At 37.3% G+C, this 17145-nt stretch overlaps 1 protein-coding gene across 1 annotated transcript in view; it reads right to left on the reverse strand.

Annotated features, from left to right (window-relative positions):
- The window catches only part of slit1a (slit homolog 1a (Drosophila)), a 75681-nt gene that overhangs the window by 5314 nt on the left and 53222 nt on the right, over positions 1 to 17145 (reverse strand). Inside the window, exons 18-34 of the mRNA XM_073872820.1 lie at positions 16782 to 16925; positions 16545 to 16688; positions 14189 to 14355; positions 12241 to 12373; positions 9571 to 9639; positions 9421 to 9492; positions 9266 to 9337; positions 6424 to 6495; positions 5899 to 6062; positions 4314 to 4438; positions 4135 to 4232; positions 3279 to 3418; positions 3097 to 3190; positions 2824 to 2961; positions 1016 to 1244; positions 328 to 458; positions 9 to 163 (exon numbers count right to left, since the gene is read on the reverse strand). Coding sequence (XP_073728921.1) covers positions 9 to 163; positions 328 to 458; positions 1016 to 1244; positions 2824 to 2961; positions 3097 to 3190; positions 3279 to 3418; positions 4135 to 4232; positions 4314 to 4438; positions 5899 to 6062; positions 6424 to 6495; positions 9266 to 9337; positions 9421 to 9492; positions 9571 to 9639; positions 12241 to 12373; positions 14189 to 14355; positions 16545 to 16688; positions 16782 to 16925 — 2147 coding nt within the window. The remainder of the gene's footprint in view (positions 1 to 8; positions 164 to 327; positions 459 to 1015; positions 1245 to 2823; positions 2962 to 3096; positions 3191 to 3278; positions 3419 to 4134; positions 4233 to 4313; positions 4439 to 5898; positions 6063 to 6423; positions 6496 to 9265; positions 9338 to 9420; positions 9493 to 9570; positions 9640 to 12240; positions 12374 to 14188; positions 14356 to 16544; positions 16689 to 16781; positions 16926 to 17145) is intronic.

Below are 17145 nucleotides of genomic sequence, written 5' to 3' on the forward strand. Positions count from 1 at the left end.
CCTCTTACCTCCGACATATAGTGGAGCCTCTCCTGTCAAGGGTTGCACTTTCCCAAAGCTGTCCATTGTGGTTGGTCTGCCACCATCTATGGAAAGGTTTACCATCTGGTCGAAGGTCACCAGTTCTACAGTGTGGAACTCACCATCATTGATGGTTTCAGTACTGTGTGCAAGACAAACACAACACCAAAAACGATTATGCAAAAACATAAATAGTATCTTGTTGAACATTCAGCATAAAAAGTTGTGCTATTACTATTTGTTTATTGTGTATTAAGCGCTTCTGCATTATTACAATAACTGAAAGGGATAAACTAACATGCCCACCTGTAAATTGCACGGCCAGGGTTGCTGCCAGGATCATAGCTGACTTTCACATGACCCTCATGAAGCTCCACAGCAATGTGATCATTATCTCCATTGTACAGAAGAATGCCATTGTCTTCTGCAGTGGACACCTAACAGTAGATGAACAAAACATGTATATACATGCCGTTTTAACCATAAAGCATTTATTAAACCCTACATAAAACAATGTTTATAAACACATCTCCACTAATTAAACTACTAGATTACTAAATATCACAACACCCAACTGGACAATCTTTAGCCTGGATGACATTTGTCTGGACTATAGTTTGTGTAGGCCATTTACAGGTAAAGTGTGACGTGCCACAAAGCTCAAAGTTTTTATGTCACTGGGGTTCAGGGCACACTAGAGAAAAGGGCACATTTGACTTGTTTTGTCCTCAAACATCTATGAGTAATCTACATGTAAAGACAAAAGGTCAATTCTGAGGTAATCTGATTTTTTCTGATTACATATTTATAAATATTTTTTACTATAGGCACTACTAACAAATATAGTTGTTAATAGTCTTACCCCTGTATACCTTACAGATTTCCTGTTTTCTGTTCTGATAACGCACAACATAACTTTTAGAGCAACACCGAACCAACAGGATTATTTCTTGTATAAATATTATAAATAATAATTGGTCTCACAGTTGAGTACCTGTAGCGTGATGTTGGCCTGAGGCCAGTTCTTCAGGTCACTCAGGAGCAGGTAGGAGTCTCGATCCACAAAGTTAACACTAACTAACTTTTCACAGCGTGGTCCACCAAACCCAGCCAGGCACTGACACAGCGGATGGCCTCCTCGCTCCACACATGGCGCATTGTTCTGACAGTCAGCAATGTCGCACACAGAACGCCGAGTAGATGGGATTTCACAAAGCTGTCCGCTACACACAGAACATTTACAGTAAGGCCAACTTTAATCATTGCAAAACTTTTTTTCATTGTTCTTGGTCATGCTTGTTCCTTTGCAGGCTGGAGTGGGCGTCTTTAAAGGCACACAAGGCAAGTCTGAGTATTATTTCTCTACTAGCTCCCCCTAGTGTCTGGGAGTAAATGCTTTCTATATCTGAGACTTTGCGAGACTGAAGGACACCGGGTCGGATACAGCGAACTTGCAAGTGGGGTATTCTTCCTACAGATGGTAGGGGCGGGCGAGAGAGTCTTCATTCGTCATGTAATGAGTCATTTAACCATATACTGACTTACGAAGATGATTTATTAACATAAAAATTCTGCCTTGTGCCCCTTTAAATGGTAAATGTACTGCATTTATATAGCGCTTTTAACAGACCTATGGCCATCCAAAGTGCTTTACAAGTTGCCTCACATTCACCCATTCACTCACACATTCATACACAGACGGCGGTGTCAGCCATGCAAGGCGCCATGCAGCTCGTCTGGAGCAGCTGGGGTTAGGTGTCTTGCTCAAAGCTCATAAACACAATCAGACGAAAAGAGCAACCCTGCATGAGACACACAGGTAATCTGAAATCACCTCGTATCAGCTCTTCCATGTAAATTGTATCAGTCAATGTCGCATTTAAATCAGGATTTTAGCAGTAGTTTAAGTAACAGCTGGTTGGATTAAACACGAGGTGTTATTGGGTCGTGTTTAGTCACTATTTTAAACTCTTTCTTTATGTCTGACAACAGAACAGATAATATGTAAAAATAGCATTCAGTCGTGTTAAAATACAATATACTAAACAATGAAAGTCAGATCAGACAGAGTAGAAAAAAAACATTTTTTTCTATTTAGACATAGCCTACTTAAAGGAATAGTTCACTTAATTTAAATGGTCTAAACTTGTATCAAACCTCCACGAGTCTCTTTCTTCCGCTGAACACAAAAAAGAAAAGAGTTAAGAATGTCGGTAACCAAAATCAGTTGATGGATCCCATTGTAGGAACAAAATAACATGGCAGTCAATGGGGTTCATCAACTTTCTGGCTACTAAGATTCTTCAAAATATTTTATTTTGTGTTCAGCAGAAGAAAAACTCATACAGGTTTGAAATAACTCTAGGACGAGTCAGTTATGACAATTTATTTAAAGTGAACTATTCTGGAACAGAACTGTTGTTTAATCCATGCAAAATACAAAAAAATCATACCATATATATTAGAGCACGTGGCATTGCAGAAAAAAACATGCTTAATATTTTCTAAACCAGTATTTATTTTCATTTGAATTTTCTGATTGGCCCCCCCTGACTGGTTCTTGGTCCCCCCTGTGCCCCCCCCATTTATAAAATCCTGGAATCGCCCCTGCTAACTCCCCACTTAATCCTACTATCAATCAAATGACTAGCAAAATATATTTAGCTAATATAAAGCAAAACTCTCTATAAGATTTTTGTATTTCAAAAGATGTCAATTATTGGATGCCAAGTCATTGAACAAGTGGATTTCTTTGGACAGCTAATAAAATAGTCAGTGCGATGTTTCCTCTGTAGAACTGACCTGTAGCCTTGAGGACAAACACAGGAGTATCCATTAATTTCATCCAAACACTCTGCTCCGTTCTGGCACCTGTGTTCCTTACAGTCATCGTAGTTCACGCTGCAGTCGTCACCCACGTAACCCGCTACACATAAACACCTTAACCACACACATGCACAAATTAATGCAACTTTTATGAGACTCCTTGGCAAGCTTCTTTGTGATATGAGTTGATAATGTGGATTGTTTAGCTTATAAATAGATGGTAAACTTGGTTACAAGTGATGTGTTTACTTTGGACCGGTGGGTGTGATAAAGCAGGTGGATTGATGCTTGCAGGGATTGCGATCAGAAGCACACATATCCTCCAGATCTTCACACATCTCCCCTACAGACACACACACGGTGGAAACATTAAGTCAGGTAAAATAACGATGTGCTAGTGTAAGATGTGTTGAGTTAGTAGATACAGGTACCTGTGTAAAAAGGGCCACATAAGCATGTGTAGTTGTTGTGGCCGTCTATGCACGTCGCTCCATTCTGACAGTCATTGTCTTTACATTCGTCAATGTCAATCTCACACAGTGGACCTTCAAAGCCGACAGGACAGGAGCAACTGACAAGACAAGAGATTTAGAGCCTCAAATGGGAACAAATCTTCTAGGGATTTCCTTACTATTACACTGTATTATGTATTATTAACTCATTCACCGCCATTGACGAGTTATCTCGTCAATTATGAGTTAATATTTAACTTATAAATAGGCCTTTCTGGACGAATTTCAAAGTGAAAGTGTAATACCGCTTTTATCCACTAGATGGCGCCAAACCAAATTTATCAAAAACGGAAGTTAAAAAGATTTAATGATTTATTTTAACTGCCTTTATGTTTGATAGTCATTCTGAGTCTGATCTCTAACATAAATTCCTTTACAAAAACACAATTTTTTAAGCTTTTTGCTCAACATGTTGTATTTTTGAAGAGAAATATCCATATTACAGTGGTTAAATTAAGTGGAAAAAGTAAATATATAATAAAATGTTTTTTCCCCATTTTGTTTGTTTGTTTGTTTGTTTGTTTGTTTATTGTGTGTTTGAAAGCAGAGCATGTGTTCTTTAATTTGATATAATTTGTATGTTTATATATTTATAGAAGATAATTGTTCCTGCAAGGAATTTTTTGAAACTTTTGTTAAAATCAGAAAAATACAGGTGGGCAACTTTTCTCAAAAAGGCTGGCGGTGAATGAGTTAATATACTTTTTTTACTACAATGTCAAATGTAGTTTAAAACTAATCAGCAAATGGTCAGATATGATCCGAGCAGACTGACCTGTAGCCTTCATCTCTTTCTTCAGATACGCTGCATGTTCCTCCATGTTGACAGGGTTCCCTGACACAAGCGTTAAGCACTGCATCACAGTTCTTGCCCTGAGAACAACAGCAAACACATACGTGTTAATCATGCTGATCTGTCAGCGTTCAGACTGAACACGTGTTGTGTGAACTCACCTTAAAACCCTGAAAACAGTTGCACCTGTAGCCTTCGATCTCATCTGCCTGACAGGTCCCACGGTTCAAACAGGGATTAGAAATGCACGGGTTACATTTCGCTAGTATGGCAGTGTCCACCTCACCTGTATACAAAATCCTCCATTAACTCAAGTTGTCTACCGTCACCTGATGGATTTTATTTCATATTTGTATGCATTTATCATTTTATTTAATACACTTTCAGTTGCCGTTCAGTTTGGGATCTTTTGCATACTGACATAGTCATTTTTAGTGGATTAATGTGTAGGATCTTTATCTTTAGGATCATGTTCCTTAAAGGCTTTTGCCTTCTATGCAGGTCAAATCTACAGTAATCTTTTTCTGATTGCAGAAGCACACCAACATTTGCAAAATGGGGTCAGATAATTAAATTGTTAAAATGATTACACTGTCATTTACATTTTATTATTGTTCAATTAAGGCTCATTAATAGACACAATTTCAATAAGGATGACATTCTTGATTAAAGTGGTGGTCCTGTTTCCAGTGGAGGTCCTAGGCCCGGAGGTCCTGTTTCTAGGTTCTCTGCACTTCCTGCAGCTTCTTTGGAGATGACCGGGGTCCACTCCACCATTCTAAAATTCTGTTCAGTTTTCTGTTTCACTTGTTTATGATGTCTCATGTATTTATTTCTCTGCGTATTTAAGCCCAAGTGTTTGGGCCTTCATTATGCGGATGCTTCGTTCCATCCAGACCACTAAGCATACGTTTAAATTGAGTAGTGTGTCAACACAACCGAGCTGTGTCCTTGTGGGCATTTCTGGAGATGATCTTGTGCTATATAATCTAATATATTTATCTAGTGCTTCATTTAAGCACCTTACACTCCATGCACGCTGCTTCTGTTCCGACAAAAAAAGCGAAACTTGCCATTGTGTAGTGTCAAACACTTACGTTAACATTTACAAGTAAATATATTGATACTTCTGCAATAATACTGCAGAAAAAGATCATTTTGTGAGCTATATATATGACTGTAATCCAGGTTTGTGGCACCTTTAGACCAAATGTTTTTCATTTACATTAAGCATTTTAATCAGAATGTCAGTAGCATTTTACAATGAATAATGTTATAATAGGGCAAATTATTTTTAGATACAGTCAGCTCTTGTATGGATGTCTGTAAAAATCCACTTGTTTAAAATGACTACTTTGTAATAGTAATAGTTTTGTTTTTGCTTATGGTGACAGTCTTGTAAGTCTGTCACGTTTGGTGTAATTTTCCAAGAATGGTAAGTACTAGAAACAAACTTTAAATGTTAATTTGTAGCAAAGATGTGTGTGTTGCTTGTGTAAAAATATAATTAATCAAACTCAAATCATTCAAACTCTAAAACCAAAAGCGTTAGGTTGTGCCCCGCTACCATAAAACACATTATTGACAGCAATTTTAACAATCTAATTCAATAATGTTTTTGATAAATACCAGTGAACCATGTCTTTGCAGTTGTTAAAAAACATCAATAGGCAATCATGTCTCAATTATAGATTTATCCATAAGTTTTAGCGTGAGATGGTCATTCATTAAACAAGCACATCTCACCTTGACATTCAAACCTCTTGGCTGGAGTGGTTAGCAGTAGTTTGCCCTCCATGCCATGCGGGCTGACACAGCGAGCAATGCCTGGCTCCTTATAGCCGGTTTTCACCCAATCAGAGAGCCAGCGCAGTCGGCAATCACAGTACAGCGGGTTTGCCCCTATGGCTCTGGAAATAATCCAACATGGTCAATGAATGCATTTCTTTTACACAGCAAAAGTAAGTTTTATTATATTATATAGAACAAAGCCCTATCTGTATGGCATGTGTTACTTCACCATTACCCCTAGATGGCGCTTCAACACCTTCATTACCATTTGCGTGTAAGAGTAACTTAACAACAGCGATGATGTGTGCTGTAATAATCACTGCACAGCACAGAGACTGCAAGCCTTTCTATCTATATGTTAGAGATCTGTCATAAGTACACTGATAATATCAAGATATTTAGTGAAGCAGGCCTGTGTGTTGATGTAGTCGTGTATACTGTTTGTGTTGTATTTGTGTTTGTGTTTGTTCAATTACTCACAGATGTGACAGTGATGTCACGTCATTAAAAATCCCATCAGGCAACTCGGAGATGTCATTGCCATGCAGAGACCTTTAAACAACACAAGAGCTTAAACATTCAGATTCATAACATAGATAATAAAGACATGAAACATTCACATCTTTTTGTTTATCTTGAAGCTCAGATATACACGTATGCAGCGATGTGGCTGTAAAACGATTGCTATGGCAACATAAGTCCTGAAAAATGAATCACACACTCCTAAAAATAAAAGTTTTAGAAGAGTCTCACAGGAGAACCTTGTCAAGTTTCTTCAGCTTGACTGATGCTTCAAAGAGCCCAGAATTAAAGAAACTACTCTGGATCAACATATAATGTAACAAGTACAATTTTATTTAACATATAGAGAACCAAACAGCTCGAGCCAAAAGCGTTTTCTCATGAGCAGTTGAGAAGTCTCTTACAAGGGCCGCAAATTAAAAATATGTGTTCGGTGCATCATGTGAACCTATATGCATCACGCGTCATGTCAAAACACGTGCCCGCTGCACACGCGTCGAAAGGGTTTATGATAAAAGACAAGATACTAACTTAACACTAAACTCTGATTACACATCCGATTAAGTGAGTATCTGGCAAACACGAGCATCTCTTTCATCATAAACCCCCCCGAAGCGTCCGCAGCAGGCACCCATGTTGACATGACGCGTGATGTACATAAGTTCACATGACGTCACAAATACATATTTTGACATGACAAGTCGGGCTAAATACATGTTTGGAAAATAAGTCACCGGCCTCAACTGCTCATGAGAAGACGAATTTAAAGGTGACATAGAATGGTTGAACAGAGTATTTATCCTTGTTCTGTAATGTGACATGTAGACAAAAAAATTTAGTTTGGGTCTGTAATGCCTTAGAAGCTTCCTAAAAACCTCTCTCAGATAGCTCTATTAGGTTGGAGGATTTTTAACAAGTGGTTTTGCACCTATTTGGCTCCCCCTACTGGCTTAACTTGCAATCTCATTACTGATTGGCTGACTTTGCTGCCACTCAAAAAATGTAGCCAATTATTTTAAAGTGGAGGGGCAGTTAGATGCCTGTGATGTCATAAGCATCAGTTTTTCAGATTGGGCTGGTTTCTGGCTGACATTTCTAAAAGAGGAATTTCTATGAGACTGAGATGTTTAGCATGTTTAGCACTTTTTGTATGTTCGTGAATGTGGGTAGAACAAAGACAAGGTAAAAATGTTTTTTCATTCTCTGTCCCCTTTAAGGTGCTGCTAAGACCCCTTAAACCCAATTTAAGCTTATCGTAGTACTGTAATGCTGTAAAAGAATGAACGTGGTCTGGGTTGGGGTTAATCTATGCATAAATTAATCTTAATTTAAATTGCTGGTAGGCAATGTCCAAAGGCATGTTACAGTATCAAGGCAAAAGCCGAAGAACAGGGAGCTCATTATGTCTGTTGTCTACGAAGCATCAGCGGTGATGCAGGTTAATAGACAGTGACTTTGTTGCAGCTTGAGTTGTTAAATATCGCTCCTTAACTTGGTCCATCTCTGTTTTTACTGTTGCAAGCGAAAATGCAGTGCAGATTTTTTTTGGACCTAGTGGGAGGGGTTCTAGCAGACCAATGTGGTCCATGTAGTGCTTGCGGTCCGTGTAGAACCGTGCATTGTTACATTTTTGGAAAGGTGCGCGTCAGACTTCAGTTTAGGGCTAGCATCTATGTGTAGGACGCAGAAGTATAATTTAATCTTTAGTCTAATGAACAGTAGGAACATATGAAGAAGAGATATACCAGAAACACTTTAAATCTTTAACACCATCAGGTGCAAAGACAGGACAAATCAACTCCTAAATGTCCACTGTCGATGAGACCTCCAATCTAAATGCATCAAACCTAAACCAATCAAAGGTTCAATCCCAAAAAACACACATACTGATCAAAAGTAATCCAAAGTGTCTGCCAAACGCACAGAAAGTGACTGTGTTAAAAGGTCACACATTCCTCTATAATCAAACCCATTTTGATGTGGTGGTGACGGTCAAACTTTCTTTCATCTGGCCTTCCTAGTTTACAACATAACTATAGCTTATAACAAGCTGCTTGTACAAATGACCTGAGGCTGGTTTTTGGAAGAGAACAGGTTCTGGGAAAATGGTTACCATTACTCCCTTTCACATATCATTAAACTCCACAGATATTCAGAAGTTGTCATCTTCTCTGTTGGACATCAGTCTCAGTTTGGCAGTAAAGCTCCTGAGCAGCTGATGGTGATTTACAATTAACTGATTCACCTGAACGCATAAACTAGACTTTCCTGTTTCATTATTAGATGACAACACAACTGTTTAAACTTCTTAAAGGGCAGGTCTAGCAGTATTTTATGCATTCTGACTTATTAACACATGTAAAGAGTGTTAATAAACTTTGGCAAAAGTTTAAAAAAGCAATTGGACGTGTGACAAACACACTCCAAACACACTTTTTTTAAACTTCTGAATCTGTTGTGTAACAGAGCCCCCTGATACAGTGGAAGTCCTTATATGGGAACTTTAACTGGAATAACATACACACACCAGCCAAGAGCTGACACAAAATCAACGTCACCGAAGAAGTGTTGTTGTTTTTGAGTGAAATAAAATCTTGTTTAGCTTCCCAATGAACCCAACCTTATGGAAAACGGAAATGGTTATAGTTTGTTTATCCGTTTGTTTATAACGCTGGATTTCACTGAATTTCTGTAAAACTTCTTTGAAACAATACAAATAAATTCTACTCATAAATGTATGTTTATAAAATGTACAATTAAATTTGTGCACAGAAGACAATTGAGACTAAAAGATACGTACAGCAGTCGGAGAGATCCAAGTCCCCTGAAGGCGAGAGTTGGGATACACTGAAGAGCGTTATAACTGAGAATCCTGGAGGACACAAAACAGATTCCTTAAATTTGTTTCATTTTCACTGCTGTACTATGGTAAAGGCTTCATGTTAAAGCACCTACAGGGTAGTAAGTTGACTCATGTTGGCAAATGAAGAATTGGTTAAGGAGCTTATTTTGTTGTTACTCAGGTCTCTGAAAACAAACAGAAGATATAAAAAATCAATCTGTATCATTTGTATAAGAAAATAACTGAATATAGCAGAGACTTACACCAGCTGTAAATGTTTAAAGGTGGACAGCTCCTTTGGCACAACACTGAACTGGTTTCCATCCAGGTATCTACAGACAGAGACTCAATGTTAAAAACTTTTATCTGAAACAATCTTATTTTAAGTGCCGAAATCCTTTAAAATAATCCCTTATCAGTGATCAGGTTCTCAAATGTCCCACACATGATTGAAACTCTACATATGTTCAACAGTAGATTTAGGGAACTTCAATTGTATTGTTTGAGACATATAGCATACACAGGACACAAACTAATGCAGGGTTCATTTTAATATTTTACATTGTGAAGGGATCTGTGCTTTTTAATGATATACCGATATATTGGCCGGCCGATATATCGGTCCGATTTTTGTGCGTTTTATGAGTTTTATCGGCTGTATTTGCCGATTTTTTCCGGCATTATTGACAGACAAAGTGATGGAAGCCGCAAGCGATTGCAGGTCATGTGACTAAAAACAACCAACCTTTCCATGACAACATCGAAAGCTCGGCCTAACAGCTGATCATAGCTGGACAAAGCGGGTTTTTATTTTTTCATTTCTAGTAATAAAGTGCTAGAAATCGATATCCTTTGCTGATAGTTCCTCGTCATTGTGGAGAGCGCAGTTCATGGTTCCATAGCACCCTCACCTGTTTTTACTATTTGTTAAATATAGTTTTAAGTTCAATAAATGGTACTTTTCTTAACTGAGACTTGTAACATTTGGCATCACCGTGTCATTTTTATGATCTAAATTGAGTGAGTCAAAGCAGTATCGGCTCCAAATATCGGCTCAAGAAAACCGGCAGCCTGTATCGGTCATCGGCTAAGGCTGATGAAACAAAAGTCGGTATCGGCACAAAAAAAATCCCTAGTGCGTTTCATCTGTAGGTTTGAAAGTATATTTCTTTATTTTATGATTTTTTCAATTTCTGAATCACAGGTATACAATGATAATGAAATGAAAACAATGTAAATACTATTCATCAAAATGATAACTGTTAATACAATATCAGGGGAAATAACTCTTGTTTATTAAAATTATGATTTTTTTTGTCTTTATGCAGCCCTTTCTATCCATATGGACTGATGCATAATGCAAAAATGGCTGAATGGGGAATCATTGATGGATGGATGGACAATATCCACCTCTAGTATGTTGCAACACATTCTCACTTCCCAAGGGCGTCAAAATCTGAAGCACGTTCAAACGCCTTCAGTGTCAGTATGAAAACGCGAAGGGTGCCCCTATGCGTCACTATATCGACGAAATGGGAACTCCGTTGCTTTCATGCTAATCCCTCAGCGTCGGATACGGACTAAAGGGAATCCCGGAAGGTGATGCCGTCACGTTATGCGACGATCGGCAGGATCATGCCGCTTCTGGACGGTAACTACTCAATTTTTTTCCAATTTTTAAAGCATTGTCGCTTGGGGTTGGGGTTAGACTTGGGGTTTGGATGTCAGTTTGTTTATACTTTTTGTCTTCTGATTTTTAAGCCACTGTTGCTTGGGGTTAGGGTTAGAGTTTGGGTTAGGATGTCTGTATTGGTTTATACTTTTTGTCTTCTGATTTTTAAACCATTGTCGCTTGGGGTTAGGGTTAGAGTTGGTTTTGGGTTAGGATGTAATTTTATGTAACAGAAAGTCGTTCTAAACCCAACCCCAAGCAACAATGGTAAAAAAATTTGGAACAAAATTTAGTTGTTACCGTCCAGAAACGGCATGATCCTGCCGATCGTCGCATAACGTGATGGCATCACCTTCCGGGATTCCCTTTCGTCTATATCCGACGCTGAGGGATTAGCATGAAAGCAACGGAGTTCCCATTTCGTCGATATAGTGACGCATAGGGGCACCCTTCGCGTTTTCATACTGACGCTGAAGGCGTTTGAACATGTTTCAGATTTTGACACCTTGGGGAGTGAGAATGGGTTACATATTATTCATACAGGTTAGGGTTAGGGTTATCATTCATACAGAACTTACATTTTTTGGGGTGGGGGAAACGACTCCTATATTTAACATGTGTTCTGCAGTTTGCTTTGCCATCCAGGAACTTTATAAGTGTTTATGTGTATGTGCTGCGTGTGTTATTTTGTGTTTTTCCTGTAGCTTTGTCTTTTTTGTTACACTGTGAATGTGAAACGCTGCCGGTCATCTGACAAAAAGCTCAGCAGCTGGTTGAGGGGTTATGGTGAGTCTGGTTGTTAAAGGTAATGATGGTTTAACAACAGAACACACCTGGAAACAGATCTGGGATCAGTGAGAGCAATGTAATAATGAGAGGTTTTACTGCTCTGATAGACAACAGGCATCTGGTGACAGTGAATGTGTGTGTGTGTGAGATTTCTGGCACTCCCACTTAAAACAACCATCATTACACAGACACACAAATAAAGAAGACTACAAAACACTGGAACATGATGTCATTACTTTACTATGTGTTCATAGTGATGATGATGATGAACACAAAACACGATTAAGATGCTCCGCCCACAGTGAATACTCATTGGTCCAAAATCTCACTATATTAATATGATCTGATTGCCTTTGATTTTGTCACTTTGGATTGTTCAATCAAACATTTTTGTCTGAAAATTATTAAAAAAGATAAAGGACTTTTGAACCTGGTTAAAAAAGTTATTTTTTGTCGTGTAATGCAGACTCACAGTTCGGTGATGTTGCGAGGAATGCCTTTGGGTAAGACATGCAAATGTTTGTTACTGCAGCGCACCACCGTCTCCAGACAGGTACAGTCACTGGGACACTGGACAGGTGGAGTGCAACTCGATTCATCTTGACCTGCTCACCATGAAGAAACACAAAGTCAAGAAATCATAACAAGGAAAGATAAGTAGGATAAAGGGTTTTGTCTATCGAGGAGCTGTTAAAAAGGTTTGTCAGTAATACACTTATTGTGCATTGTGGAGTTGAATGAGTGCACTCAATAATGTCCACTATGATTTCAGACACAACTAAACATGGACGTTACCTCAGATAGTGCAGTATTTAAGGGTATGGGGGTATTTCACATACAGCCTCTCTGATTTATTGTAGGCTATGTGTTTACTCTTGGCATTTCTGAGCATAAACAAGTCTTTCACCTGTGAAGATGAAGCTACGCCCACCTCTTTATTGAGTTTATAGACCTTTCTCTAGCATGGCCTTTGCTTTTGAATATAAGTTAAAAAAAAATGACAAGACATATGATGATCTGACACCTCGACTTTGCTGCACACAGGAGTGTTGTTGTGTGTTACATAATGCAACATCATGCTAAAAAGTAAATAATGATCGGCCATATTACTGTCTGTCAGACTTGGTCTGAGTGTTTTCATTAGTGAACAACAAATTTAAAGGTGCCACAGAATGAATTGATATAATCTGTTAAATTGTTCTCTGATATCTACACAGAAGGTTTGTGACTTTATTAAGTGCAAAAATTATGTTATTTTCATGTCCATTGACAATCCTAGGATTTGCCTTTTGAATGAAATGGTCTATTATTTCCTTATTTGAAAGGGTCATGAATAATAATGCTGAGCTCTGCTTTGATTGGCTGTTTCACAGAGCAGCTCCTTCAGTAGCTCTGTGTGTGTGTAAACAGACCTTATGTTTGAGTCTGTATCAGACGAAGATATGAAATTGTTTGGAGATTGTTAATGGACATTTCTGAGTGTTAAGTTTGTTTTGTTTGTTACGTTTTTTTTCAGTATGGACCTGCAAAACATAACTGTAACCTCAATACTTTAGCATAGTGGTTCTCAAACTTTTTCCGCGTGTGGCCCCCCTTGTGTACGGTGCATTCCTTCGCGGCCCCCCAAAGAAAATTTATGACAAAAAACTGTTCTAATATTTAACATTTTAATTAAACAAAACATATTAAGTTATACAAAGTAGTGCTGTTGGTTAGTAGCCTTATGTTTTTTAGGTTTAATTACACAGAAGTCATGATAAATTTATGTATTTTTTAAAATGCCATAAAATTGGGGCCCCCCTGGCACCATCTCGCGTCCCCCCTGGGGGCCCCGGACCCCAGTTTGAGAACCACTGCTTTAGCCTACATCAAAACTTCAGCCTAAACGCTAGCATATAGCATTAACTAGCATATATAGCGCTAACTCAGCACTTTGTTTTTAGCATTGTAACAACATTTTACTTAATTTAATGTGTCATTTAATGTTGGAGAGTACATCACAACTGTACCATCACAGTCGATGTTATTTTGAGATCGGTCTGTTTTCCAGCGGCCTTTTGCATTAACAAGGTTAAAAAAAGAAGGAGGAAACAATTTTGTTTGAGGCTCATGATATGTCATTACCATGTACACAACTCATTATTCATCTATGCCTAGATAAATAGTTTTACATTCTACTGCACCTTTAAATAACAGAAAGATTTGTTGGCCCTGCAATATATCGATCTTTTACCAGTCAGAACCAGAATCATGTTGTTAACTTAAAATTATTCACGTCATCTGAAAGACAAGTGATTTATAGGAGTGGATTAAACAAATAGAAACAATTATAATACAACCAGAAGCCTTCTCATGACATCTGCCATTTAGCTTGTCATCAGCCCAAATCAATGTATATAAACCAAATAGATATCTTTTACCCTCATCACAGCGGAAATCTGGTAGGGCTACATCCTGCAGGGGAATCTCTTTGAGGAAAGCTGGCTGATGGCAGCGTGGGTTTCCCGTCACAATCTTTCGGTTCCTCAGCCAGACACTTAGCCATGCCAGCTGGCAGTTGCAGTTAAATGGATTGCCAAGCAGATTTCTGCCACACACACAAAAAGATGTTAAATAACCCCATTACTGAATCTAACTTATCTGACAAATCCTACAAACAAATGACTCTTTTCATGCCAGAAATCTTTTGTTGTTTTCCTTTTGATTTAGTCACAACGTTAGGCCTTGTGTTTTATTGAGAGATTATTCACAGAAAACTTGATTTGATGTTGGCATGACATACTGATGATACATCTTCAAAACAGGTACTGAAAATATAATGCAAAATATTTTTTTTATATAAAGGCCTCACTATCATCTTATATTACGGTATATAATCTTAAATCATAATCTTTTTTCTCAGTTAATCATAATAATGTAGACTTGTTATTAGTGCACATTCGTCACGTATATTATAATTCTTCTGTTTTAATGTTTTGCCTAATTCACAACACATGCGTACACACAATAAATTGTTTTTATACTCGTTCTTACATTCGTGCAATTAAGAGTGTTCTAGATGAGAGGCCGCATGTACAATGTTGGCAATCTGCATAAAACACGCCCAAACCAGCTCCATATAAAGGCTTTCCACCAGTGGTCGCTGGTGGCTGCTCATCCAAGGGGCGCAATTTCAAAATAAGTGTTTGGAGTGTCATGCGTGTTGCTTTTTAAAAAAAAAATATGTTTTGCATCATGTAAACCATGTGGATCACATGTTTTGTCAAAATAAAAGTGCCTGCTGCACACACGTCAAAACCATTTATGATAAAAGAGACGCTCACGTTCACAAAATACACGCAAGACACTCCCTTAACAGTAAACTTTGAATACGCATGAGATTATGCAAACTCTTTTATCATAAACCCTTTAGACGCGTCTGCAGCAGGCACTTATTTTGACAAGACACGTGATGCACATAGGATGACTTGACGCGCAGAACATATATTTTGAAAAAAGGAACCACACACATGACGGCTATATACATGTTGTGACGAATTTCGCATCGAAGAAGTCACTGGCCGTCACTGCTTTCTGCACAAAAAATATAAGAGCGCAGAAAAATTTAGAGCAATTTGTCACCGAAGCAAAAGAGCTCGAAAAAAATATCCATGATCATATTATTATCGCTAAATAATTTTATATTTAATATAATATAATATAATATAATATAATATAATATAATATAATATAATATAATATAATATAATATAATATAATTTAATTTAATTTAATTTAATTTAATTTAATTTAATTTACATTTGGCATTAAGCAGACACTTTAACAGAGATTTTAAAAGTGAACAAGCAAAGAATGAAGACCGAAGCAAAAGAGCTCGAAAAATATCCATGATCATATTTATTATCGCTAAATAATTTAATATTTAATTTAATTTAATTTAATTTAATTTAATTTAATTTAATTTAATTTAATTTAATTTAATTTAATTTAATTTAATTTAATTTAATTTAATTTAATTTAATTTAATTTAATTTAATTTAATTTAGCATTAAGCAGACACTTTAACAGAGATTTTAAAAGTGAAGAAGCAAAGAATGAAGATTTGTCATTATGTGCATCTTCTTTTACGTGTAAAATATTGCTTATATAATAATATAATATAATATACGGTATATACTGTAATAATACTATAGAATAATATAGAAAATATAAAATATAATAATGTAAATATTATATATCAACATTATACATTAACATTATCCTAGTATTTGATTATAGCATACATGATTATTGTGTACGTGTGGTAAGAAAATTAATTTTTTTGGGACATTTAGAAGAAAATGTTGGTACGAATCATGATTTCTTCATGAAAACGTCCATATGCGTATTTCACGCACAAATTTATGCGTACACATGCTTAGTGAATGAGACCCGTGACATGTCACATCATTGCTCTGGGGGTTATTTTAAGACATTTGACAGGTTAGGTGCGTTTATCGAAAAAAATTATGCATTCCCGTGAAACATTTCAGAATAAAGCATTCAACATGCCTGTGTTATAATGATGTCTACATAACATCATCCTACAAAAATGTAAATAAGATTCTGTGAAAAATATATCCTTGATATTTTTAATACTGACTGATGACAAAGATTGAAATCAATGACTGAAATCAAACTTTGATGCTCCTCATCATTAGATTATGAGACTTTAGATTGGATTTCACAGACAGGATGATAAATATCATCAGCGACAGTAACATCAATCAAACATACAGGGTTGAGAGACTCTGCAGTGTGTCGAAGGCTCCGGGAGCGATGCTCGTCAATGTGTTGTCATAAAGTGACAGCAGGCGAACGTTGTGCAAGCCTGTGAAGCTGTTGTTGTGAATGCAGCTAATGCGATTGTTTCGCAGCATCCTTGAAAATAAACAGAAAATAAGGATGAATTCAGAAAGATATGATCGTTATAGCGTCACATTAGTTTGGATATGCGGTTGAAACTAAGCTCACATCATCCGTAGGCCGTCCAGACCCCTGAACATCCCACTGTGCACCGAATCCAGCTGGTTAGCTGTCAGGTGGAGTTCATTGACTGAAGATGATCCCTCAAACGCCCCATCCTCAATCTCAGAGATCTTATTGTTGCTAAGGTTTCTGTAGATCACATGTCAGCGTCAGTAAAGCGTCATAACCAACAAGAAACATCTTTTGCAAGTGTCACTGTTTGAGAAACATAGTCCTGATCTGTGTACTTACACTAACAGCTGTGTGAGATGATAACAATGAGTCTAACATTAACCCTTAACCCAAACCTTAAATCTGATTGGTTGATAGGAATGCCTTCCACCACTGATTCAGGTGAATGTGATATGTT

This window comes from Misgurnus anguillicaudatus, chromosome 11 (genome assembly GCF_027580225.2).
Source record: "Misgurnus anguillicaudatus chromosome 11, ASM2758022v2, whole genome shotgun sequence".
In the NCBI taxonomy this organism is placed as follows: Eukaryota; Metazoa; Chordata; class Actinopteri; order Cypriniformes; family Cobitidae; genus Misgurnus; species Misgurnus anguillicaudatus.